This window comes from Drosophila suzukii, chromosome 2L (genome assembly GCF_043229965.1).
Source record: "Drosophila suzukii chromosome 2L, CBGP_Dsuzu_IsoJpt1.0, whole genome shotgun sequence".
NCBI classification, from domain to species: Eukaryota; Metazoa; Arthropoda; class Insecta; order Diptera; family Drosophilidae; genus Drosophila; species Drosophila suzukii.
The window spans coordinates 12,594,684-12,619,774 of NC_092080.1; the positions used below are offsets into that span (position 1 = coordinate 12,594,684).

A 25,091-nucleotide genomic window follows, 5' to 3' on the forward strand; every position below is an offset into this window, starting at 1 on the left:
TTCTTTTAATACGGCGTTGTTTTAAATAATACTGATTAACATTGAACTTTGTTTCATTTTAATTGCCTTATTTTGTTCAGTTTAAATCATAAAGTTGTATTTTATTTCCATCTTTATTTTATTTTCATTGGCTGAATATCCTTAATAAATATTTATATGTATGCATTAATTAAGAAACCCAGATATGTGCTGTTTTTTAAGTGCAGGACTTCCACACAAGCACGAATGCACACTCGCAGACGGACAGCTGTCGAGCTGTTAAGTCTCCGCCGGACAGAAAGGATGAGTGTGAGTCCGCCCAGTTTGTGGGGCAAAAAGGGGGTGTGGTCAGGCGCCGATTTTGTGCGGCTGCTTTGGGTTTCGGTTTTACTGGCTTGTATTTTTTTCGGATTTTAAATTGGCGCTAAAAGTGCACGAAAACGAAATCTGATTTTAGCTTTTGCTCCGGAAAAGTTATTACTTTTTGGCAGATAAGAAAATTACCTATAAAATATTTAGCATAAGCTATACCACTTTAAAAATCATATTTATCCTTAAAAAAATGATATATTTCAATGCACACCTAAAAATCACAATTTAAACTTTCACCGTGCCACATATATCAATGGAAAAACAAACGCGCAGATGAGAGCCATTTGTCAGGTAAAAATTGAAATTTTAACGCCATAAAATCAATGAAAATATTTATGCCAATAACCTTTTGGCAGCCAAAAGCAAATAATTTCGTGTTTATATTTATTTTAGCTATCGCGCATAAATTTAATGGCGAGCACTTCAACGAAAAAATTGCTTAAATAATGGCCATTTCGTTTAAATTGTCAGGTTCGTCTCTATATCGCGTACACATTTTTATTATTTTTTTGTTTAACTCTTTTTCAGAGGAGAGCTGTGCAAACAAACGTTGACCAGCCTGGCTGGAATTTTGGTTTGCGAAATTTCTTTACTGAAAGCAAAAAACTTAACAATAAAAAATAAAAAATAAAGGGGGTGAAAAATGAAAACCAAATCCAATCTATGACCAGTTTCAGTCAGTCAGTCAATGGTTTGTGCTGAAGGGAAAATCAAATATTGTAGAATAATGAAAGTATTTTCGAATTTGTATTTGTTTGTTATTTCGTTTTACATTGTTGAATAAACACTTTGGGTAGCTACTTTTTCCCTTATTGTATCGGATATCAAAGGGTTACATTTTTATGTATTTTAACATAGTTGGTGTAACCAAAGTACGGATCGATTTTAGCATTAAAAAAAAACATATCAAATCTTATATTTTAAACGAAAATATCTTTCATTTTTTCAAAAAACAAGCGTCTGCAAAAATATTCAACATAGTCGGTACTTGACTTTGTTAATTTAATTTCAGCATTCTTTCCAGTGAAAGTTTTTACTCCCGTTCCGGTTCAAGCTGTGAATTATAACACCATTGTGGAAGAAATATATATAAGGATGATATATACATACATTCTTGGGGCTGCAAACTTTTTCAACTGGGCAAAAAGTTGAGGCCGTGTTAAGCCAAAGTAGTTTAGCCATGGGATTTTTGCACTTCTTGTAGCCAGGAAATGTTTACATATGCGCATAAAGATGCAGCTACATATTCCCACAATTCTCTTTTACTTGTCCCCGGTCCAAACTTTTCCGACTTCCATGGAAGATATCCAAGTGTCGGGCGACAGAATAAAACTTTGTTTCATTTGTTATGCTCGTAAATTGTGAAAACGGAGGCCGAGAAAATCTCATTTGCGCTAAGTAGGCAGTTGACATTTTGAAAAAGACCATAATTACACTCATGAGGTAGTATCTTTTAACATAAACAAAATTTTAACTCGCATACATTATTTTTTTACATTAATAGAGCTCTTTTAAATTTAATTGACAGTTTAATAGTTTGACAAGTCGTTATAAATTTTCAAATTTAATAATGTTATAGTTATTAATTTGATATATTACTTTGTAAGCCAATTTTTGTATCCAATACTATTTGAGCCCAACTGCTTAATTTGTGATTTTGCCTTGGTAAAGCTTAAAGCAAATTATTTAATAAAGTTATTAACGCAATCCCAAAAATTCGATAAATAATCCGTGACTATCTTAGAACGTACACCAATCCATCAGCAATGTTTAATTGGACCAACCTAATGTTTCCATTTAGTAAATTAACTTTGACAGAATCAATTACAAGACCTTTTCATGCGTGTTGGCCAGAAATATATAAAAATAGGGGTGTTTTGAAAGTTTAGTTCATAGAGCAGTTTCAGTTGTGGGCTAACGCCAAAATAGGATTTGAAAATGGGAAAGTTGGTTTGGATATATTTAATGATAGCAGCCGCTGTAAATGTTCAGGGATACTCAAGTAAGTGCTTAAAATAAATATAGTTAAAATGCGTACAATTTTGTAAACTGAATCAGAATACGGACGTGACTGCAGGGATATTGGATGCACTCCCGGTCAAAGGTGCATTATAGCAAAAGAGCCCTGTATAAACTTAAATCAAATTGATGGCGCTCAATGCGGAATATATCCTACATGTGAAGGAACGGAACACCAGACCTTTACTTCAGGTTCGTTTATTCTTTTATTAATATTATAGCTAATATTAAGAACACATCTTATAACGGTTTGTGAAGGAGTCGTCTTGGAACGTCGAAAACGTCAAGCTAATCAGCAGGGATACGGAATGGGTGGAAGTGGAATGGGCAGAGGCAACGGAATGAATAACGGAGGAAACGGTGGCAATGGAATGGGTGGACAGAATGGAAACGGAATGGGTGCACAGAACGGAAATGGAATGGGCGGTAATGGAATGGGCAGTAATGGAATGGGAGGGAATGGAAACGGAATGGGCGGTAATGGAATGGGAATGGGTGGGCGAGGAGGCAATGGCAATGGAATGGGACAAGGGGGCATGGGTGGTAATGGAATGGGTCCTGGTGGAATGGGTGGAAACGGTATAAACGGAATGGGCGGCCGGGGAGCAAATGGAAACGGAATGAGGGGCAATGGAATGGGTCCAGGCGGAATGGATGGTAATGGAATGGGACCAGGCGGAATGAGTGGCAATGGGATTGGTAGCAATGGAATGGGTCCCGGAGGAATGGGTGGAAATGGAATGGGAGGCCAGGGCGGTTACAACGGAAGAGGTGGTCAAAATGGAATGGGAGGACCACCTAGTGGTCCAAATGGAATGGGTGGACCACCTGATGGACTACCTGGTGGACCACCTGGTGGGCCAAATGGAATGGGTCCAGGAAATTGGCCGAGCAATAACAATTGGGGAAACGGAAATAATAGTAATGGTAATAGTCGCTTTAGAGGCGGCAACTCTAAGCAAAACTACAATACAACATATACGACAACATCGGATGGCTGGTAGTCATGACTGCAAGAATGAAAACGCAATAACATGTATTAGATGTATTAAACATTTTTAATATGGTTTATTTTTTGTCCATTTAATTAAATAAATTGTGAGTTATGCATTTAATTCCGCATTAATGTTAGTGCATGATTTTAAAATCTAAAAGTTTTAAGACTTATCATTTTAAGTTCAATAGAATGCTACATATTTTGTATAAATGATTAATAGCCTTGCATGATTTTACCCCTGAACACCTATCTATGCCTTAAATATTCATTGATTCCAATTTGTGGATAATTTGTGCGAAAATATTAAAATATTCATGCGTGCTTGATAAGGTAATTATTAACCAGGGAAAGGAGTGACGAAGGAGGGCTACACTTCCCTCAGCTGCAGTATTTTAAGCAAACAAGTCACGCCACTCGTGAAGGAATGGGGACAGCTGGCTTTGTAATATATTGCCTTATCCTTTAATTGATTACAAATAAACACACGCAGAGAAAAGAGAGGGAGAAAGAGAGAACAGAGGAATAAAAGGACATTTTTCTGGTCCTTATCCTGACTACGTGCTCGCTCTTGACTTGCGTGCATTTCCATATTTGTTTAGGCGGAGCCTAAAAAAAAAGGGTGACCTGCGTGACCCTGACCTCTGGCTCGTGACACCCCAATCCTTAGTCCTGACCCACCCCAAAAATTCTTTTCTGTTTGACCAGGTGCACCAAAAAAATCAACAAACTTAAAACTACATAAATCCTTATTAGCTTTTCCAGCTAGTTTCGAGGAAAAAGAAAAAGTTGAGTGGCAATCAATTAAACAATGTCACTGGCTGGCCACACTTGCAACATTACATTTACATGGCAGGGAAAGGGAAAAGTGATAGAGAGAGAGAGAAAGAGAATTGGAGAAAATCCAGCTCCTAATGATGATACGCTCTATCTAAGAAAGATCCTAGCTAGTTTTTACTGGTCTGTTAACCCATTAAAGTTTTATAAAACCGCTTTAAAGAATCACTAAACTTAAACATTTTTGAAGTTCCAAAAAAAGTAGTATAGAATATGCCACATTCTTTTTTATAAAATATAGTATTTAATATATTGTATACTTATTATAATTATATAATTACTTATATTTTTCACCATATAATAACAAAACTTGACATCAGAATTATTATAATAATTGGCAGTATAATTTTAAGTCTACCATTTCTTGGCTCTCGTTTGGCTTAAAGTTCTAAAAGTCAGGCCATCCATTAATTCAATAAACCACAGCGAAAGTGGTTTTAAACCGCTTCGAGTTACGATGATTGATGTATCAATAAAGTGGCTACCAAAATGGATCCTTATAGTATACGGCGATACCCCATTCGTTCAACCATCTAAGCTGCTTTGTTGTCTCCTCTCCGTATTCATTGGCATTCAATTTTCAAGGCTGCCTGCCATGGGTTAATGCTGGCCATCGCCAGGCAATCCATTTATCCCCCGGACGAGAATGTGCTCGGTGTTCGGTGCACGGGGTGCCAGTGCTGGGCCATTTTATAATTTATCAAAATGAAAATTGATGCCCCAGCGAAGCAAGTGCAGCTCAATCCCCAGTTCCCCGGCTAAATCCCCATGCCCCCAGAGTTTTTCCTTGCGTGCTGCACTTGCAACGTGAGATGACTGAATGGGGACTACAGAGAAGGCAGGGAGCCGCATGCCACACGAAATGCCATCGCAAATAGCGAAAATGCTTTCGCAAATATTTAGCCGAACTTTTTTAGCGACACGCGTTCAGGTCGAGGTCCATGTCTGAAAAGTGTGCAGCTGATTTAAGGCAGTGCCTTTGCCTTGGCCCCGCTTTCTGTTTTTTTAACACCCTGTGCCAATTTGGACTCAAGAACTTCGGGAGTATAAAATGCCACTAGAATATCTGGGAGTAAAAACACTATAGCATTATAATATTTCAGTTTTAAGCTCGGTATTCAAAATACCTTCCAATTAAATAATTTTTCAATGCTTGACAATGAAAAGTACAATTTTAAAGGTGCATGCAATAACGCCCAATGACAAACGCCGAAGGGCTTTATCGCACTTTTAAAGTCAGTAGTCAGTACTACCAGTAATTGTTCAACACCCTGTCCCAATTTTGGAAAACGAATTTCAGGGACATAAAATTCTACTACGATATCTGGGAGTAAAAGCAATTCAACATAATATATATGTTTTAGTTTTAAGCTCAGTATTCCAAATATCTCACATTTAAATTATTTTTCAGTGCTTGACAATGAAAAGTACTATTTTAAGGTTGCATGCAATAACGCCCAATGAAAAATGCCGTTGGGCGTTATCGCACTTTCTTTGAGTTCATTTTGAATTTTAAAATCAGTTGTCAGTAGTACCTTTAATTAATAGATTTAACCAAAACTAATTAATATTAAATCTTAAGGTATCACTTCGCTTACACTACTCCCTTAGCAACTCGTCTTGCGATTTTATATATATTCTTTTTGGTCAGTGGCATTTATGCCAGTTAAGTTGTTGGCCAGTTCGTGACTGCTAACGGCCTTTATTTGCGCTTGCATTTTCATTTGTGAGTGTAAATAGCATTAAAAATAATTTTCCGGCTTAAAAACGCTGCACACGAAAAGAGCAGACAGCAGAAGTGGCAAAGAAAGGAGGAACCAAAGTGGAGAAAGCGGGAGAAAGCGGGCGCTGACAGCCGGACGGGCTTTTGCACTTAATGAAATGTACACGGCAATTGTTACGGAGACCGAGGCGGCGACGGAGATGCCAAGAGGAACCGGACTCGAGTCCGGAGATGGCGAAACGGACGGAGACAAAGATGCTGCGGCCATCAATTGGAGCCAACTTAAATTTTACTTCGGCCATCATTTCTGGCCAAATGGCAAGTTCGCATTTAACGGCTTCACGGGGTTAAGGATGCTGCCAGCGGGTTAAGCCATCCATGTTGTTTGTCCAATTTAAGTGTTTTTCGGTTTAAATGCATTTAAAAGCCTTGAGTAAAGAATCAACAATTAAATGTCCTGCCTTCACAAAGGTGGAAGAACAAAGGGGGATTTTCTTAATGGTAATTGCATTTAATAAATTGTCAATGTTGATGCAAGTTCAGATATGCACTGAAATAATTGAACAACTATTATTTACATAGTGAAGGCGGAATGTTTGCGTTGTCTTTAAATTCCCCCATTTATGGTTTTAAATACTTGACCTTATCGTTTCAGTTGAATTTACAAGACCAACTTTGTCGCTTTTATTCATTTCACTCTGCCAGTATTCGCAAATAAATCTAATTGAAATCTATTCAATGATAACATGGCCCCTATAAATATTCATGACACTTCCAACCTCCAACCTCAAACTTCTCAACCTCCATCCGGTTTTGTGTTGTCCTTTCATTTGCAAACGAATTGACCAAAGCTTAATAATAATAAAACTCAACTGCTACGACATTTAATGGCTAAATTAAACCTCTTGCATAATTATTTCAAGTGATTTTGCAGGTGTAACATTCCAGGAATTATATTCAGGGCCAGAAATCAGATACCTTAACAATTGGAAAGGCCAAAACATTAAATCTGAATGAAGGCGATTGGCCGGAAGGAAAACTCTTCGGCTGGTTGGACTGTCAAAAGGAATTTTCAATTACGAAACAAAATGCCGAAATAAGTTATTGGGCAAACTTTTGCCTGGCCTTCTCTATATCTCTATCTTGGCCCAGTGGTAATTACAGTCTGGTCATGGGGTAATTTAATATTCCTCAGTCCAGTGAACTTAAGAAGGCGGAGTGCCCATAAAAGGAGCAACTGAAGGTGAGTGGGCTAATCATATCAGGATCTCAACAATTAGATAGGCCAAAGGTAGCTGTCTAGAAATTAGGTAAGCAGCTTAGGCGGGGCTGAAATAAGGTGGCTAAAATGGGCCTACTATTATTGGAAACAAATTACCCATGGGTTGACAAACTTTGAAGACAAATTTTTAGCTTTAAATTAAAGAGATTTTAGAAAGAAGCCATTACAAAAATGCAAAGGTTAATTCCTTTTAAAACAATTTATAATTTCTTTTAAGCTAAACAAGTTAAGTTAAAACAACTCGGCTAGATATGAACAATTAACTGCCAGATTTATTTACAGATCGCATTCTTAACATAAATTTCGAGCTATAGCCTGCTGGGTTCACAGGTTTTTTCATAGGTTAACATTAAATTTGTTATAAAAACACGCCCAATCGAAAAAAGAATCGTAGAAATTTTAGCGGGCCACCTTCTTAGAGGTCCCAGCCCGAGTATCAGAACTGGTTTTGCAAATACGTACAGTTCCTGACTTTGAGTTACTCGCTTTCGGTGTTATCTTGCCACCTTCTAAGGTTTGTCGTTCACTCGGAACGACGGAAGTGTTTGGAACTCGTAGATCCTGATTGGGATCATCATCGTTGACCGACGGCAAACGATGCAGGTGACTCAACGAGGCCAAATCCTCCGGGGGCTGGTTATAGATGTCGGCCTTCAGTTTCTGGTAGCAATGATGGCTGGGAGAAAGTCCGGGCTCGAGTTCAGATCGTTCTGAAGCCCTGTACTCGGAGTTACTGGCAGAACGGGAGGACCTGCTGCCTGAAAAACGGCTTGCTTCTCCGTCGATATCTTGATCATCTTCACAACAGTTCTCATTCTGTTCCACTACCTTTTCACTGCGAATACTGGGTTCGGAAGTGGTCGACTCGCCGAACTCCTCGGCTATAAGGCGTCGGGCCAGGGAAACCGAGAAGAACTCCTTGTAGTGCTGCCTGCGACGGCTCTCAAACTCCATCCTACGCACTTTCTCCTCCACAGATTCGGGGAAGTCATCGTCTGCCGAAGAATCATCAGAGTCTCCTTCGATCCCAAATGCCGGCATTTCCGACTTCGAAGTCTGGCGCAACTTTTCGATCAGAGCATTTGTATCCAACTCCTTGGGCAAATCATCTTCGAAGACAAATGGAGTCTTGGGCTCATCGATGATCATGTGGCCGTAATCCTTGCCGGCAGGATGGAATGTGGCCAATATGTTTATCTCATCGAACTTGGCCGCCTTGAGACTCAGTTGCGCACTATTCGCCCCCGACTTCAGGATACCCTTCGCATACTCGGTCTCCATTGTTCTTGTTTATTGGTGTAGAATTGGTCTTAAAATGGGATGTACTTAAATGTAAAGCTCCTATTTGGGAGCTGTGTGTTGGCTTGTGTATCTTGTTTGACTTGTACTATTCATCTGACTGAATTCATAATGTTTTTGGGGAAGGTAAAAGTCACTGCCTACTTTCTTCAACATTTGGTTCAAGCCTTTGATATTATTTTACTTATTCCATTTCAATTACCCTTGATTATGTTAACTTTCTGGTTCCATCTGGTAAAAACGGTAATGGCCTTTGGAACCTAAAAATATTCCACCTCCAATCACGGATAATAAGTAATCCCCAAGCAGACAGTAGACGGAATTACTTTCACAAAAGTCGAGTGTTCCGTGGTTACCCTATCGCAACCCCTGAATAATCCTTCCTGCCATTACCTACTACTGTTGTTTTTGGGTTGAGGATGTCAAGAACCCGATATACTCGTGTGTAGATGAATGTATTTGGTACTCAAAACTCGATACTTCATACTCCATGAGGGCAGAGCTGGAATCGCAGCCATCAAAACCACAAAGTAAACTCATTTTGACGTGTTCAGAAAGGGGGGGTTTTGTTTGTGTTGGGTGGTTGGGGCAAAACGGGGGGTTTTATGAAGCGGAGTCAGAGCAACGCTTCATTATTGATGCTTCATAGTGGAGTTTTGTTATTGATGTAAACATATTCATCACAAACATGTTACCTCCGATAGAGGATGGAAATGGAGGAAAAAGTGGAAAATGTGGGAAAAGGGGGCGGTAAATCATGCGATGATAAGAGCGCGGGGCCACCAATGCAGTTGTGGCAATTGCAGTTGGCTCTGTGGCAGCTGCCACTTCAAAACACTTCACTGCACACCATTTTTCCCCGCTTTCCCTGACTTTTCCCCCTGGAAAACGGGGGGAGAGCGATATATGAGGGGGCGGGACAAGGGGTCACAGAGCGCTGTATTGGGAATTGATTGCAGCACATTATTTCACAATTTTGCCAGCAAATAAACAAGCCTTTTGCAGGAGTGCATTCAGACACGAGCCCAAACACTTAGAGAAGCTATTGGAACCAAAAATAAAAAATATTTAACAAAACTAATTTAAAAAAAAGATAAAGACATTTATATAATATTAATGGAATATTTTCTTTTAAATATTTTAAAATATATTTAATACATAAAGTGTACTATTTAGTAAATTTAAACCAAAAACCCCTTTTCGCTTTTATCGATTATGTTAATTTTTTTATAATTTATAAATCAATTACGTTGCAAAATATTTGTAATTTCTCCCTGTGCACATCCCCAGATACTGTGGCAATCATATGACGAGCTTATAAGCAGCTCAGTGGATGCGACAAAACAGCAGCATAAAAGTGACGATGACGAGGATATGTCCTCCGCCTGTTCCTCCAGTTGATGGTGATGTTTCGGTGTTGCCCTGCTGCGAGGTGATGATGATCATCGTCGTCATGATGAAGATACAGGCGATGCCTGGCAAACAGTCAACAACTGTTTTCCAGCTGCAGTTTTCCTGCCATGTTTGATTGCCTCTCTGCCGGAGACGAGATGCGTTGTTGATGCGGCTAGGAAATTTTTCCTTCGATTTACGAAATTGCAGTTGGCCCGATTGCATTTCTTATGTGCATCAATCGCAACAATGTGCATTGCGAGCAGGATGTGTGCATTGCGTATCCGCAACTGTGTATCTGTGTCTGAGTATCTTGGTATCTGAGTATCCGCATCCGTAGCTGTGTCTGTGTCTGTCCGCGTCCTACGTGCAATGCGCTACATATGCGCATAAGTAACAGCTGGGTGAGGTGAGAGAATCGAGAATCGGGGCATGGATCCTTCCTTCCACATATCAACAGGATTTTATGGCAAAATCATAAATTTCCCTTGGCTCTTTCGACTCCCGTCTTCCGCTATGCAATGGAACATCCGTTTCCGCAAGAAGTTTCATCGGAACGCCCCACATATTTTAAGAAAAATAGGGGGCTGGTCAGTGAATTACAGTGAACCACGAAAAGGCAAACCACCGGCGGAAAAAATATAATTTGTTTTCCCCTTTTCCCCTTCCACTAGCGATCCATACTAAACTTTAAGTCAAATTATTGTATTAAAATAAAGTTGTATATTGAACTAAATATTCTGTTAGAATTGGCTTCTAGAAATCCTGCTTACTAAGAATTACGGACACTTCGTAATATAAATCCAATTATCTTTTTGAGGTTTCGACATATTTTTTTTAATTTCCTCCCCATCAACTTTATAATTTTGTTTGACCCTCAGTTCTTTGTCAGATATCAATTAATTCCTTACCGCATTTTCACATCTTGCCAACAAATGACAGGATCCTTTAACTGTCCATCGATGAGATCTCCCACTGTATTCCAATTGGAAGCGCAAACGGTTATGCATATTTATTAAAAACTGTCTGCTGCGATTAAAAGCCAATCAGACCAATTGCAAATTCCTTTTATTGGCCTACCATCCGTTTCCTCGTCCTTCCTTTCGGCTTTCCCCCACTTTCTCTCCCAGCACAGCCTGTAGTTTATAAATATTTAAAATTTAATTTTTGCATTTCCACACACACTGGGCACAGCCGCCTATCTCTTTTTCGCCCACTCACTGTAAGCTTGCGTTTTTGTACCTGGTAATTTTGTTGGTTATGAGGTATAAGGAATTTTGGGAGATAAAATATCTGTATATTTTGTATATGTTTGATACCATTATTAAATTTTCTATATGATTTATAATATGCAATTTTGTAAACCACTAATAAATTTAATACACCTTTTACACTTCAAGAAATATAGGAATACCTGTATCCTCAAAATCGGATAATAATGGAATTTCTTATAACCATATATCTTATAAAAAATACTTCGTCAGTATGCAATTTTTTCAGGTATCTGTTAGTCGGTGAATTTGCATTAAATTTTTGTCAGTAAGATTAAAATGAATATACCCTCTACCTTTTTCCCGATCCTACTGCCTTTGCCTGCGTTGCAATCGAAGAGTGAAACGCTCCAAAAGGCAAACACGCTGAGCGCAAATGTACCGCGTTTCCTTTTTGGCCTTCTTAGTGCCACCCACAGCACCACCCACAGCACCACCCACAGCACCACCCACAGCACCACCCACAGCACCACCCACAGCACCACCCACAGCACCACCCACTGCACCACCCACAGCACCACCCCCTGCACCACCCAACCAAAACCAATACCTGGATCACCAGCAATCCTGTTGTGTTTGCCTGTCTGCGAGTGTGTGTGTGTTGGCAGTTAGCTAGCGCTTGACAGCTTGGCAAACAGTTAAATAAAGTTGGCATCTCTCTACCGAAATCCCGCCCAATCCTTCGTCCCGCCCCTTTTGAGTGTGTGTTATCCTGATTATTATACACTACTCGTTGGAGAGAGTGTTTTCCATTTGGCAATGAAGTTTGTTTGGAATCCAATTTGACTTCAATTGAGAGGGGAGCCAAAGTTTTGTTTGGCTAAACTCTTCGCTGAAGTAAATGATATTACTTCGGGGTGACAGAAAGGTAAATGATTAAGCTGTTAAGAGGTAAATATATAATTTAAGTTGCTATAAAAAATGTATAAATAAAAAAATATTGTATAAATATCAATATGATAACTGATTTTTTATTTGTTTCTTTTGAAAACTTTAAAGATATTAATAAATTACAGTTGTTAGCAAATTAAATATTTTTAAAGAATATAATCAAACTCTACAATTTAGAATAAATATTCTTCTTAGTTAAGTATTTTTAAAGAATATAATTTGGCCTTAGGTATATAAAAAGCCAAACTCTACAATTTATAACAAATACTCTTCTTAGTTTAATATAATTTTTAAATTTAAATATTTTTAAATTTTAAAAGATTAATAATTATGTATCTTTAGAAATTATTTTTAGGTATTGGCTTTTATAGCCTTTGTTTTTACATTCTTGTGCGCATAGAAGATAGCAAATAGAAGATTTCCTAATCTAATTAGGTTTTCGCCAAGCTTGAAAAGTTGACTGATGTTGTTGTTTTTGACATGGTTGCCACTTGAAGCTGAACTGAAATTCAATTAAAATGGTGTAAACAACAGGGGAGAAACTGACAGCATTTGACGATCTGATGCTCGATGAACTATATTACAAATAGTAATTAAATTAGCTGCAGGCAAAAATGTATCAAACAGCTGAAGAAGGATAAATAGGGGTATGAAAAGATATTTGAATATAAATATGCTTTAAATTTTGTTTTCTATTTCCCAGAAGCAATATAATTAACTGCTATAATTTTCGCAATATTTCAACACACTTTCTGCCTGATCTCCTTGTGGAACTGGCCAACCAACTTAATTATCAGCGACTTCTCGGCAAAATTACAATTTCATGACAATGACACAATGGGGCAGCTAATGAATATGAATTACACAAGTTCCCCTTTCCCTGGATTTGTTTGTCCAAGGAGCAAACACGCAGGCAGCGACTAGAGCAGCAACAAACAAAGACACAAACAAACAACAGGGCGAACAAGACAACTGCAAACAAATATGTAGCCCCTCTATAGAGAGGGGTATAGCCGGGCAGAAAGAGACGGCTTGAGACTTACCCACTTATGTGAGGCAACCGAACTTATGCGACAAAGTTTCACCTACCTACCAAAGTCTGCCGCCTTTTCACATAAACTTGCCTGCAGCTACTGCGAGTTACTCCACTGTCTTTTCACCCGACTCACACACTTTTGCGTTTTGTCCTCGAACCAAAAGCAAACTTCATGGCACAAAACTCACATAAATTACACGCGCACAAGCAGAAGTCACCAAATGTCAAATGCAGTAAAGGCAAAAAAAAAAATGGAATACGCACAAACAAAAACTAAAACCTAAATTGCAACCAAGCTGCAGATGAAATGGAGTGTGCCCCATGCACTAAAAAAAACAAACTGCAATTTTTTGAAGGGAACAAAAAGGGAGGGTAATATTTTAGTCAAGGTTCCTTTACCCAAAAATCACACTAAAATTCCTATGATGGGTAATGCCATTAAATAGCATTTTATTCGAAATCATTTAAAAAAGCGTCTAAAAGTATGCAATAAGAAAAATAAAGAGATACTACGAAGTAAATTCTGGATCTTCAAAGCTGGAAATATTTATTGCATACTTTTAGACACCCTTATAATTGAATTCAAAATTTTCGTAAATTCTTTGGGATTTTCCATAAGGTTACTTTATTTTCTAACAATATAATAATGGAAAGTACAATCTTTCTCCTTTTTCCAACAAAAGGTACAAAGTACGTTATCAACCGAGGTCGAGGCGAACTTTTCGCGAAAGGAAATGCGGCCAATTTGTAGAAGCTGCACTTTTCCCTTTCGGGAAACCTTTTTCCCACCCCCTATTGGCCATCGCGGCCTTCAAAGCTGACAGTCGCCGTGGGCGCTGCAAAAATGAATAGAAAAATGGCAGGAAAAAGGGAAAACAAAACACACCCAAACGAAAAGCGAATCATCACGCAACAATAAAAAACGTTAACTATGATTTATGACTCAGTGGGGCACGCCATGGTTCCATCTCTTTCTGCCAGCTATTGCCATTTCACTCGCTCTGTTATGGAAAGTTTTGCATTGTCTGCTAATTAAATTATTGAAAATATTTTTTAAGAGTCACTGTGGTGATCAAATGACTTACAAAAAATTTTAAAAATAGGTGGGAACACAACCCAAATATGTAAAGAGTTTACCCCAAAGCGATTAACATTTATAAAAAATCATATACATAATAATATTTGTTCGTGTTTTTTTTCCTTAAATTAATAATATTATTTTTTAGACAAAATTATTGCGTGTATGCGCTTGAGTTTTTTATAAATGTGGTTGTATTTACGGATTTATACAAATTGTAATTAAGTGGTCAAAGAAACTGAATTTTTTGTAAATAATAACATAGGATATATATAATATAGCTGGTTTACTTTAAGTTAATGCTATTATTATTATCATACAATAATCTTATTATTACAATTAATAAATCACGAAAATATCTCTTAAAATTAAAAATTTTAGCAGTCTTTACTTATCAACATGTTTTTCCAACTTCAATATAAACTCCCATTTACCACTATCAAGATAAGCCCTCATTTTATCGATAACCCAAAGTCGTTATCTGATGGACTTGACTTGACCACTTACTCTTATCCATTTACCATCGAAATTAAAATCGGCAAGTTGATTGGAATTTGCAGAAAGGAAAGGAAAATCAGATGCTTTCGATGCTCAACTCGAATGGCTATTTGTTGGCCTGTGTAATGAACACTCCATTTGGTATGGGGCTTGAATGGATCGCCCAAAGATAGGGGCTCGAGTCTGGCCAAAATGAAAAATCATGCAAATGAGTTTAGAAGCAAAATGTCTGGCGGCCCAATAAAACCGGAATGGTGTGTGGGGTTAGATTTTTAGATGCATTCTGCCCACTCAGCGACCCTCTTTTATACCCCTAGCTTTTTCTTTGATTTTGGATATAATGGTTCCGAAATGAAAACGAGTCAGAGCATTTCACTTTCACAATATTGAACAGATTTAAAGGTTCGACACAGAGGATGTGACCAAGGAACATACTATTTAACAGAAAACTAGTTCTGATATGAATGTCATTTAAAGATAATATATTCATATTAAAATTTGTTTTTCATGACATTTTTGAAACACACTTTATTTTTGATTTAATATATTGTATTATAATTGTATTAGTTCCATAAAATTGTTTGGGACTGTAAATGTCTGCAAGGATTTAAGGTAAGACTCTCCTAAACTGTTTGCCAAAAACAAATTCTTTTGAAAAGAGCAAAACTGTTTGAATAAGAACATTTGGAAAACAACTTGAAGAAGACTCAGAAATGGCAAATGATGAGGAGAACGCCGCTGGTTGGAGCTGAAAATGTTGAATCAAATGCGCTGCATCTGGGCATGAAAATGCAATTTACTTACCACGCCACAGAGAATCAGCCAAAAACAGGGGGAAGTGGTTGGCTAACTGACGAACTATCTCCGGCCAGTTTGGCAGTCAGAATCCTTTGGAGCAGATGCCTGCACTTCAACGGCTTTTTGGTAGTCAAACAGAAGCCTCCGGCTGACTTTCCTCCATCTTACTCGCTTTCTCCAATGCTATCTCTCTCACTCTTTATCTGAGGAAAGTTCAACAAGAACTGGCCACAACAATTGTAATTAAGACCAACGCTAAGCCAAAACAGATGAATATCTTTCTTAAAACAACAACCGAAATATGGGTAGCCTTGAACAGCGCCAGTAATTTTAATGGATAATTTTTGGGGTATGTACTTATGAAGTTATTAATGCTGGCATACGGGAACAAAATAAAACAATTAAAAAAATTTTAAATAATTTTTTAAAGTTAATACACTCCGCTTTTACATTTTGTATAGTTCCTTGCACATTTTAAATGATTTGCGAATATTTACTATGTAAAATGAACTTACAACCGCCATTTTCAGAAGAGTGGTTGGACAAAACTTTTACTTTTGCTTAATTTTTTTCGTCTGGCAGGAATTAAAAGCCCTTCAGCCATCCCTGTTTAATTTTTACATCCTTACACCTCCCGTAACCCTGACTAACCTTATGGAATGACCAACTGGGGAGCTGCCATAATACAATTTATACGACAACACTTTAGTGCAAACTTTATGCGCAGTGTTTACAACGTGCCATAAAAGCCGGACAATGCACGGTCCAAAAAGGAGGTGGTAAGAGGGAGGTGAAAGTGGGGTGAAAGGTGAAGATATGGGGGTTAGTTGGGTGCGTAACAAGTGCAGTTCGTATAAGTATCCTGGATCGGAGTTCATTGCCATGTAGGGCTTTTCCCCACCATCTGCCGCCACTTTCTCCCATTGATGCCCTCTTGTTTGTCGCCTGAAATTGGCAGCTACTAAAAACGAAGTAATAAACTAACTCCGGCGAACACACACTCTCTGGATTTTTGCGGCTAAATACGATTACGGCTTATGGGTTACGGTCCACCCCAAAATATAACAAATATGGGGATTTTACCGCACCATCACCATCCTCTTAACCCGCCGACGCGTCGTTTTTAATGCCCCCGACAAGTGTGCGCTGTCATTCTGTGTGTGTGTTTATGAAGCGGGATTAAACTTCGTCTGGGGATTATTTAAACTCATATAGTCCGAACTGAAATAAACTGAAGCAAACTGATTTTCAGTCTAGCCGAAAGTTAGACAGGCCATTAAATGTAAACAAAAGTTTGCCAAGAGGATCATCTGGCTGTACGTCGGGGGTCATTCAGTCTGATTGGGATTTATTAGGTCAAAGTTGATATTTACAATTCCACCTTATGTTGAAGCACATTTTGGGGAATATAAGTTAACAAGCGTATAGCTTGAACCGGATTTAATATGCCCAAAATAAACAAAATGGGTAATCTTTGTTTCCGATAAGATAATAAACAAGAAAAAACGCTATAGTCAATGGCCTCTACTATCAGATACCCGTTACTCAGCTTAAGTAAGTGGGAGAGGGATGGAGATATGCATGCAGGAAGTAGGCTGTTTGTTCCAATAGACGCTAAATGGCGTAAGTGTGCGGAAACAGACGACTTTCTCCATGCATATCTCCATCCCTCTCATACTCGATTGAACTTGCTAATTATTGGTTAGTATTTGGTTGAAACATTTTATTTAACGATCCGATTGGAATAGTTTTTGGATGGAAGATGTGTTTTGATAATAAAAACAAAATCCCAATTTAACAACATTTTCTAAAATGTGGATGCTAGACAGGGTTTAGCGTTATGGGCGTTAGAGTGGGCGTGGCACTCCTATGAAACAAACTTGCGCTGCGCAGGAAGCACAAGAATCTGCTTGCTGAATCCCAACATTCTCTACTATTAACAGGTATAAAAGTGTATAATTGTCGAGTGTATCAAACTTTATTAAGTCTTTAAATTTAAACGAAATGTTATTTAAGTTCCGACTAGATTTGCAAAATAATATTTTTTATAAACGAACTAGAAAAAGAATTGAACAAGAGTTTAAATACATTCGTGTATGTGGAATTCCTTTTCGAGTTTAAATTGAAGGCTAAACTTAAAATGCTCTCCAACTTCCCACTCTAACCAAGCAGTTCCCCAAAACCAAGCAGATCTGCTTTTGGGATAAGAATATCAATTTATGTTGATAGATGAGTGGTTTCCACTCATTTCCACCCACACGAACCCGAACTAATTGAGATGACAAACGCCAAACACATCGTTCCATCAGTCAGTCAGTGCAGCCAGTTAGAAATTGCTTTTCTGGTTTTTCCATTTCTTGCTTTCCTGCTTTTTGACTCTGTGCCGGGAAGTCTTCGCTCGGTTGTAGTTCCACTTTTCGGGACCCCTTTCCCATTTTCTCCTCCGGTTCGTGGTCGTCCTGAAAAGTTCTTGAACGGAAACGGAGTCCGCGGGAGTGGCAGACTCATCGCGAGTGACTCGATTTCCACTTGAGTAAACATTAACGTGCCGGACGCTCCATTGAAATTCAAGCGAGCAATTCATTTCCACTTAATTTTCAACGCTCTTTTTTCACCAAAAAATTTTTCCTCTTTTTTTTTGTCTGCCCATTCCCTTTGGTTTTGACCGGCTGCCTGATTTTTGTCATTTCCCTTTTTGCCTTGGTTGATTTTATATTTTTTTCCCCATTTGCGGTTGCAAAGTTTTTCCTTGTTTTTCTTTTTTTTTTTTTGAGCGAAATGTGTGGCAAATTAGTCTGAAGTGTCTCTCCAAAGGCAAATTTATGAAAACTTTGAGGGGCAGATCGTGTAATTTGTGGCACTTTGAGTGGCCAAATTGAAATCAATTAAGTGCGGTACGGCACGTGTCCGTTTTTAGATTTGATTAGCTTCCGTTTCGGTTAAAGATTCGATTAAAATTGATGGCCTTCAAAGGGAAAACTTGTTTGCCACATTTTCACCGAGTATAACATCAATTTGCCGGCCACAATTAAGAACGACTGGGGGCTAGAATGTATCAATTTGTTTGTTTGCGCAAACGATTAAACGACATCCAAAATAGGCACAAAGCATCTGTCGCATCAATTTTCCCATTGAGAAGTGCTTTTCTTGTTGATTTTCCAGCAATTGTGAGGCGACAAATAGCTAATAAGATTTCATTACCCTTTCGAGGCCTACGGCTTGGTTGCTCCTTGGGTTTAATTGTCACCTGGCCAAGCAAATTGATTAAGTGGAATCTGGAAAGGAGTACGGCAAAAAAGGCTGCCGGCCATTTTTGGGGTTTTGGTTTGATTACATTTTCAATTTCCGGTGAAAATAGCAAATCATTTGAGTGGCTCGTGGCGGCTGTTACAGGTGGGTTAGTGGTTAAATGTCATTTTCCATTTAATTAGGGAGGGAAATCACTACTAAGTGAACGTTAATAGATGCTATTAACAAGGGTTTTATTCAAGAAAGATTTGGTAATCTTAATATACGAATTATGTATAATAACATTTTAGCATCACAGTTAATCCTTTCGTTGCACCTTCCAGCTAATGATATTTCCATAAAGCCTAATCATTTTCAAAGTTACCAAAACTGAGAAAATTTGCACATAATATTTCGGACTAACTTTTGACCGCCGAAAATGGAGAATGAAAAGTGTAGAGCCGTTCCCAAAAGCAGCAGGCACTTAGAAATGTTGCTCGAAATGGGCTCGAAAAACTTTTGATTTACTGTAGGTAAATGTTATTGTTGCCTGCCGCAGCTGCCACTAAAGTTGTGCCGATGCTGCTGCTTTTGCTGTTGTTATTTAGCAAAAGTTTTCACAGCAAGCTGAGTTAATTTGTATCCACAACTCAATTGCAAAAGTTTAACCGAGCAAAAGATTTATAAAGTTTATATGCAATAACAAGTCGAAAAGGCTTTGGCAGTGGGAAAATCACTAGCAGTTGGAAAAGCGCCACCAGTGGCTGCAGGAATGCGAGTTCTTGGTGAAAAACAATAAACAAAGATGACTGGCGTGGCCGATACGAGTGCAATAAGTTTGCCTTGGCCGCAATACAGAAGGCACACATCAAAGCATCATAGAAATTAGGGAGCAGTGAAATGCAGAGTTATGGCAGTCTAAGTACTTATTTCTTCTAGTTCAAAATATAATTGAAAAGAAAAAAACACGTCAAAGATGTATAGGAAATGCATAAAACAACAAGCAATTATAAGATTTTGAAAAAAATTTATATATTATATAGAAAATTAACGTCGATTTATGAATAATGTACAGATCAACAAGAAAATATATAAAAAATTTTTTTTTATCTAACACCTCTTCCGTTTTTTTTTTCGTTAATTAGAAAGCATTGTGGTGGCAATCTAACTACTTATTTCTTCTAGTTAAAAGTCTTATTTAAACTAAAAAAAAGACGACAATGATGAAAAGAAAATCTATAAAACAATAAGCATTTACCCGATTTAAAAAGATTTATTTTAACAAAAATTACCGTCAATTTATGTATAATGTACAGATCACGAAAAATTAATTTAAAAATATTTTGTTATCTCTTACCTTTTTTTATTGTTTCTAACGTTAATTGAAAATTAAAAAATTTTTTAAAATATAAAAACAGCGTATTTATTAAGACTGCTCTATAAATGAACAGTTCAGCTAATACTACCCCTTATATACTCCCCCAAAAGGCGAAGAAGCAACGAAGAGAAAAGCTAGCAAAAGGATGGCCAGCTGCGGGCATTTGCAATCAGCTTTTGATAAGCAGCAAATGGCCAGTCAAATGATAACGAGTCCGATTCCCTTTCCCATTCCAAATCCCCATCGATGCTCCACTCCTCCTGCGAGCAGGACATAATAACCGAGCTCGATTGGAGGCAGAAAAAGTAGCAGACGATTCGCCGCCGATTGACTTTTATGCCACTTACTGCACTCGAGGGGCAATGCAAAATGGGAAGGGAGTGGGTTGGCAGTGAAAGCCAGCAAAATTAGTTTGGCCTGCGGCTAAAAAGTCAATTTTCATAACAATTTCCGACTCTCATAATGAAGCTTCGGTTTTTGTTGTCGATTTTACTGCGTCAAAGAGCCGGCGAAACGCAGAAGAAAATGTGGCGGAAAAACAAACCAGGAAAAATACGGTTCTAGTTTTGGGTTCACTTAGGTGAATTTAGTTTTCCTCGTCTACCAAAAATTAAAGATAATAGATTGAAATATAACATGAATAACAAATGATAAAAAATACACAGAAGGTTTTAATTTCTTACTTTAATAACCAAGAATAATCCAATATTAAATATTCCAACTGGATTAAATTCAGATATTTACTTTATCCCGATTTGGTTCTATGAATTATTTTGGCGTTCCTCATTTGTTTCGCCCATTATTCAAATTCTGGGGGCGTGGCACTGGGCCCCCCCCCTGATTTACCGTGCAGCTGCGACTACTGTCACAAGGTTTTCCACGCTAGTTTTTCACTATTTACACACTTTTTTTCTGTTGTTTCGCTGCCTTTATAAAATATGCATTTGCAGCATTATTAAAAATGGAAGGCGCATTGTTAGTGTGTCTCTGCTTGTGTAGCTGGCATTGAAAACGGTGAGGAAAAGTTTTGCAGCTGCAGTTTTCGCTGGCGGCACACGCGGCGTATGGGTAATGTCAGCTCTGCATATGCATAAAAGATTTGGGCCCTGCGTTCGAAATTGCTGCTGCATAATTTCGCACAAATTCCGTTGACATTTTTTAATCTATGTTGGAAGTTTTCGCATGTATCCGCATGCCCTCTTACATCTGTATATAAACATACATATATATTTATTCCACCATTTGCATAAATCCCAATTGCATTGCACTTTTGCCTTCTTCGGTGTCTCAATGGCCAAATAAAATATCTTCGCTTTCGCCGCTCGGCTCTTAAGATGCTCAGCTGGCTGCACTTTAGCCCCCCCCCCCCCCCCCCATCCAACAACTCCTCCTCTGGCTCTCAGGATTCATAAAATGTGTATGAAGCGTGCAAAATGTTTTAAATTTATTACAATAAGACGAGCTGGAGTCGCGTCCCGGGTCCTGGCAAACGCAAATGCGACATAAAACGCTAAAAGATAAAGCAAACTTAGCCAGGATGCACGGAGGAATTCAGGAGAAATATTATGATGGACTTTTGAATTCCCTAAACTATTATATATATATTTTATATAATTCTTGTAAGCCTGAGAATTAAAAAAAAAATTGTTTTAAAATATTATTTATGGCTACATTTTTAATAAGATATACTTTTTTTCTAGGGCTTGTTATTGGTATAATAAGAACAATACACTTTTAGCTTTTAAGTTTCTATTAAAAAGGTGTTTTTGCTTATTATATTAAACATCTAAAATGAATTTTCATTTTCCTCAGATCTTTAGCAGTTTAAACAACCATTTTTTTTATAATTTAAATCGAACTATTTTCTTTCCCTTTTCTTTTTAGCAAGGGTATTGTAAACTCATGAATGACGATGGTATAAAAATAACTGAGGGGAGATAGCCATTCCGATTGGGTCTGGCCACTTTTTATGCCCTCCTTAAAGTGCGTCACATAAAAATGACGACGCATGGAAGAATGTGTGTGCACAGGTGACCCCGACCATCCAGCCATCTACCTTAACGCAACCCGACCTTTCGCTTTCTTTTTCTCCGCTCCCGAATGCAATGCGAGTGACAACACTCAAGGCAAGGTGGGTGAAAGTGGGTGGGAAAATGGGTTACAGGGTGGAAGCTGATACATGTTCTGCGCTTATGGGCCACAGGCAAAAGTGCGTGGGTGTACGTGAGTGTTTACAGGGATCCCTAAAAAATGAGAAAGTTCCCTTTATATAACTCCAAAAAGGGGAAGATGACGACAAAGAATTTTAGATAATAGCCATTCTTTATTTGTAATTTTCTAAAATTAAGAAAAGTTATTAGAGACTTGTGAATATTTTAAGGTATGCCAGTATCTGAATATTGAAAATTTCTTTTAATTCTTGTTTTCTAAAAAAACTAAAAATGCTATGCTTTAATAACATTTAAAAATAGCCTATATATTTTCAAAAGTTCTCATTTTTTGAGAATCACTGTTCCTCATATTTCGGGTTCTATCTTCCTGTTTCATTTGTCTGTTTTCTCTGCGGCTGTTCATCAGTGGCGACTCCGCGTTGCTTCAACTTTTCATCTGCACAACCCTCCCTTCAAACACATTTATTACATTGCTTTTGAGCCAATTTTTTCCGGCCTTTTAACTGAAAAATTGGCACAGCGCATCGCCGGGCATGCAAAGCAGCCGTTTTTTGGCTTTCTTTATTTACCCACCCATTTCTTCCGGGCTCCTTTGTTGTTGTTGTTGCTGCTGCTCCTGGCATTGTCAGTTGGCCACGCGCTCATCCTGACAAGGCTCAGAGGTCGACGGTTAAGGTTCGGTTGTGTGGGGTCATGGGTCACGGGCCGCGTCTCTGTCAGTGATGTGGTCTGCTTAGCAGCACAGAAATACTCATCGGAATGCCAAAAATCAGACCAACATTTCTTTGACGCACCCTATAATGTATTTAAAAATGAAAAACGGTCTTCTTTTCAATGACTTTAATACTTATTTAATTGTTTACAACTTTGATTTAAGCTTTATAAACTTAGTAAACATTTTATTTAAATAGTTTTCGGTCGGATCATCATTGTTGCACGCCTCAAAGAGTTTGTATCTCCATTAAAAGATCCCCAGACCAAGCCCTTTCCAAATGTATTATCGCCGTATTTCCCAGCTAGATTGCTAATATGCATATAGATATATACAAAAATATCGTAAGGCATATATTTTAATAATTAATTAATGATGTTTAGAAAATGCATGGGCATTTTAACTTACCTTTCGTGGCAATTTTTGTACCACCAAGCGCCTGTAAAATATTGCGCACAATGCCGCTTGGTATCTATGTCGTTTTTACGATCTTTAGTGGAAAACTTCATGCCCATATGTTGTGTAAGTGAGTCGCCGGCGTTTCCAGATGCAGTTCCCACGGTTTCCAAGGTATAGTAATTGCTCTCTGAGCTAATTCTAAAGTTATCGTACAACTCATAGGCCTGCTTCCCCTGCGGAGTTTCCATAACAATCAACAGTTCCTGCTGCTGATAATTGGTCATAGCATGCAGTTTGTCCAACCCCAAGAAGTACTCATTCCTCAGATTGCCAAATCCATGCTTGTAATCATTCCATTCGCGGTAAAAGTTCTCACTTCCATCCCTTCGGCGCAAAATAATAGTCCAACCTCCTCCCATTCTGAACTGATCGCATGCCACTTCAAAGGGGTTTCCGCTGTACTCCGGCACATGTATCGTACGAATGGAACTGTTTTGTGAGCCCCCCAAAGCTTCATAGCAGCTGTTGGGCAACAGATCTACTCTATTTAGAAAAGTGTCAATTTTGTTGTCCAAGTCTTCCAAAATGTTTGCTTGGCGCTCTTGCTCCACACTGGTGGTTTTAAAAGATAAGGATGTGGTAAAAGATATTTTGTTAAATACATACCGTATTGGATACAATTGCGAATCAATCGATTCAACATTGTTACATATCGTGTATAGAGAACAAACTTGCCTTGCAACTTGGCTGGCCGACGCTTTTAAAGTTAACAGCGAAAATATTATTCCCAGTAGCATCGTTCAGGGAGTTTTATAAAGACTGATCAAAACTTTGTAAAATCTTGCTATATATAGTTTATGTGATTAGTTAATTGCTATGTCCATTGTACTTATCACTTAAATACTGTTAAGTAAAGAATAGCTTGTTTGATTTATAGTTTGAATGATAAGATGGATTCCTTTATTTGCTTTATTTATAAGCACTGATTTTACGTTAGAATTAGCTTCATATATTTCATTACAATTTTACACCAAATCTTGACGTGTAAGCCTTTGGTCTGATCAATATAGTATATATTTGCAGAGATAATAATAGGTGATACTTACGAAGCCTATATCTTATCACAAAATCGTATCGGAACACGTAGATAAGAGATAATTTAGAGTGGATGTCATAACGCCTGCACGGGTTTTCGTCACTCTTTTGGTGAACCTTATGACAGTTATAAAAATATAAAAGCGCCCGGAGTTTGGAAATATAAGATATAACATTTATTAATGTTTATAAAATAATATTAGTAAAAGAAGTAAAATTAGGCAAAAGCAAAGTTACCCCCTTATGCATGCTTATGTGAAGGTAAAAAATGTTCCTTGGCAAATTTGATCAAACTAAGAGTTGCATAGCAAACGCTGGGCGTTAAGACTTGCATCAGATACACTATACTACTTATTAAAAGACTCTAAGTACAGTAATATTCATATATATTCCACATGAAATCAAGAGTCGGTTTTATTTCGGGTGGCCACAGATTCGGAATGTACACCAATCTTGATCTCAATCAATGCTCAGCTTAATCTTAGTCCCATTCTAGGGCATTCTTATTGTTCATCATTAAAGCTTGTCCGCTTGACCACTCACTTTCACTCTCGAAAGCCCATTGAAGTGTGCTCAAAATCAATTAATGGCTTGTCTTCTCCTTCAAAGTTGGGTTTTCGGCCAGAGGGAAAGATTCAC

The 25,091-nt window shown here is 38.0% G+C and overlaps 3 protein-coding genes across 4 annotated transcripts; 1 reads left to right on the top strand and 2 right to left on the bottom strand.

The window, feature by feature from the left end:
- The first annotated feature begins 2,251 nt into the window (after positions 1-2,251).
- LOC108013133 (PE-PGRS family protein PE_PGRS26) lies at positions 2,252-3,498 on the top strand. The gene is made up of 3 exons (XM_036812731.3): positions 2,252-2,353; positions 2,410-2,562; positions 2,629-3,498. Exons 1-3 carry the CDS (start codon positions 2,290-2,292, stop codon positions 3,372-3,374), a joined length of 963 nt encoding a protein of 320 aa, XP_036668626.3. The 5' UTR covers positions 2,252-2,289; the 3' UTR covers positions 3,375-3,498.
- Positions 3,499-7,452: 3,954 nt separating this feature from the next.
- On the bottom strand, positions 7,453-8,610 carry LOC108010453 (protein phosphatase inhibitor 2). The gene has a single exon (XM_017075323.4). The coding sequence runs from the start codon at positions 8,485-8,487 to the stop codon at positions 7,606-7,608; it is 882 nt and encodes a 293-aa protein (XP_016930812.3). The 5' UTR covers positions 8,488-8,610; the 3' UTR covers positions 7,453-7,605.
- Positions 8,611-23,062: 14,452 nt separating this feature from the next.
- Positions 23,063-24,225, bottom strand: LOC108009683 (ficolin-1-like). Of its 2 annotated transcripts, none has more exons than XM_017074239.4 (3): positions 24,093-24,225; positions 23,367-23,969; positions 23,063-23,270 (listed from the first exon to the last, which is right to left on the bottom strand). In XM_017074239.4, the coding sequence occupies exons 1-3, from the start codon at positions 24,152-24,154 to the stop codon at positions 23,150-23,152; spliced, it is 786 nt and encodes a 261-aa protein (XP_016929728.3). In that variant the 5' UTR covers positions 24,155-24,225; the 3' UTR covers positions 23,063-23,149. The 2 variants fall into 2 exon arrangements, with proteins under 2 accessions (XP_016929728.3, XP_016929720.3); XM_017074231.4 differs by having other exon boundaries at positions 24,024-24,186.
- Positions 24,226-25,091: the final 866 nt, after the last annotated feature.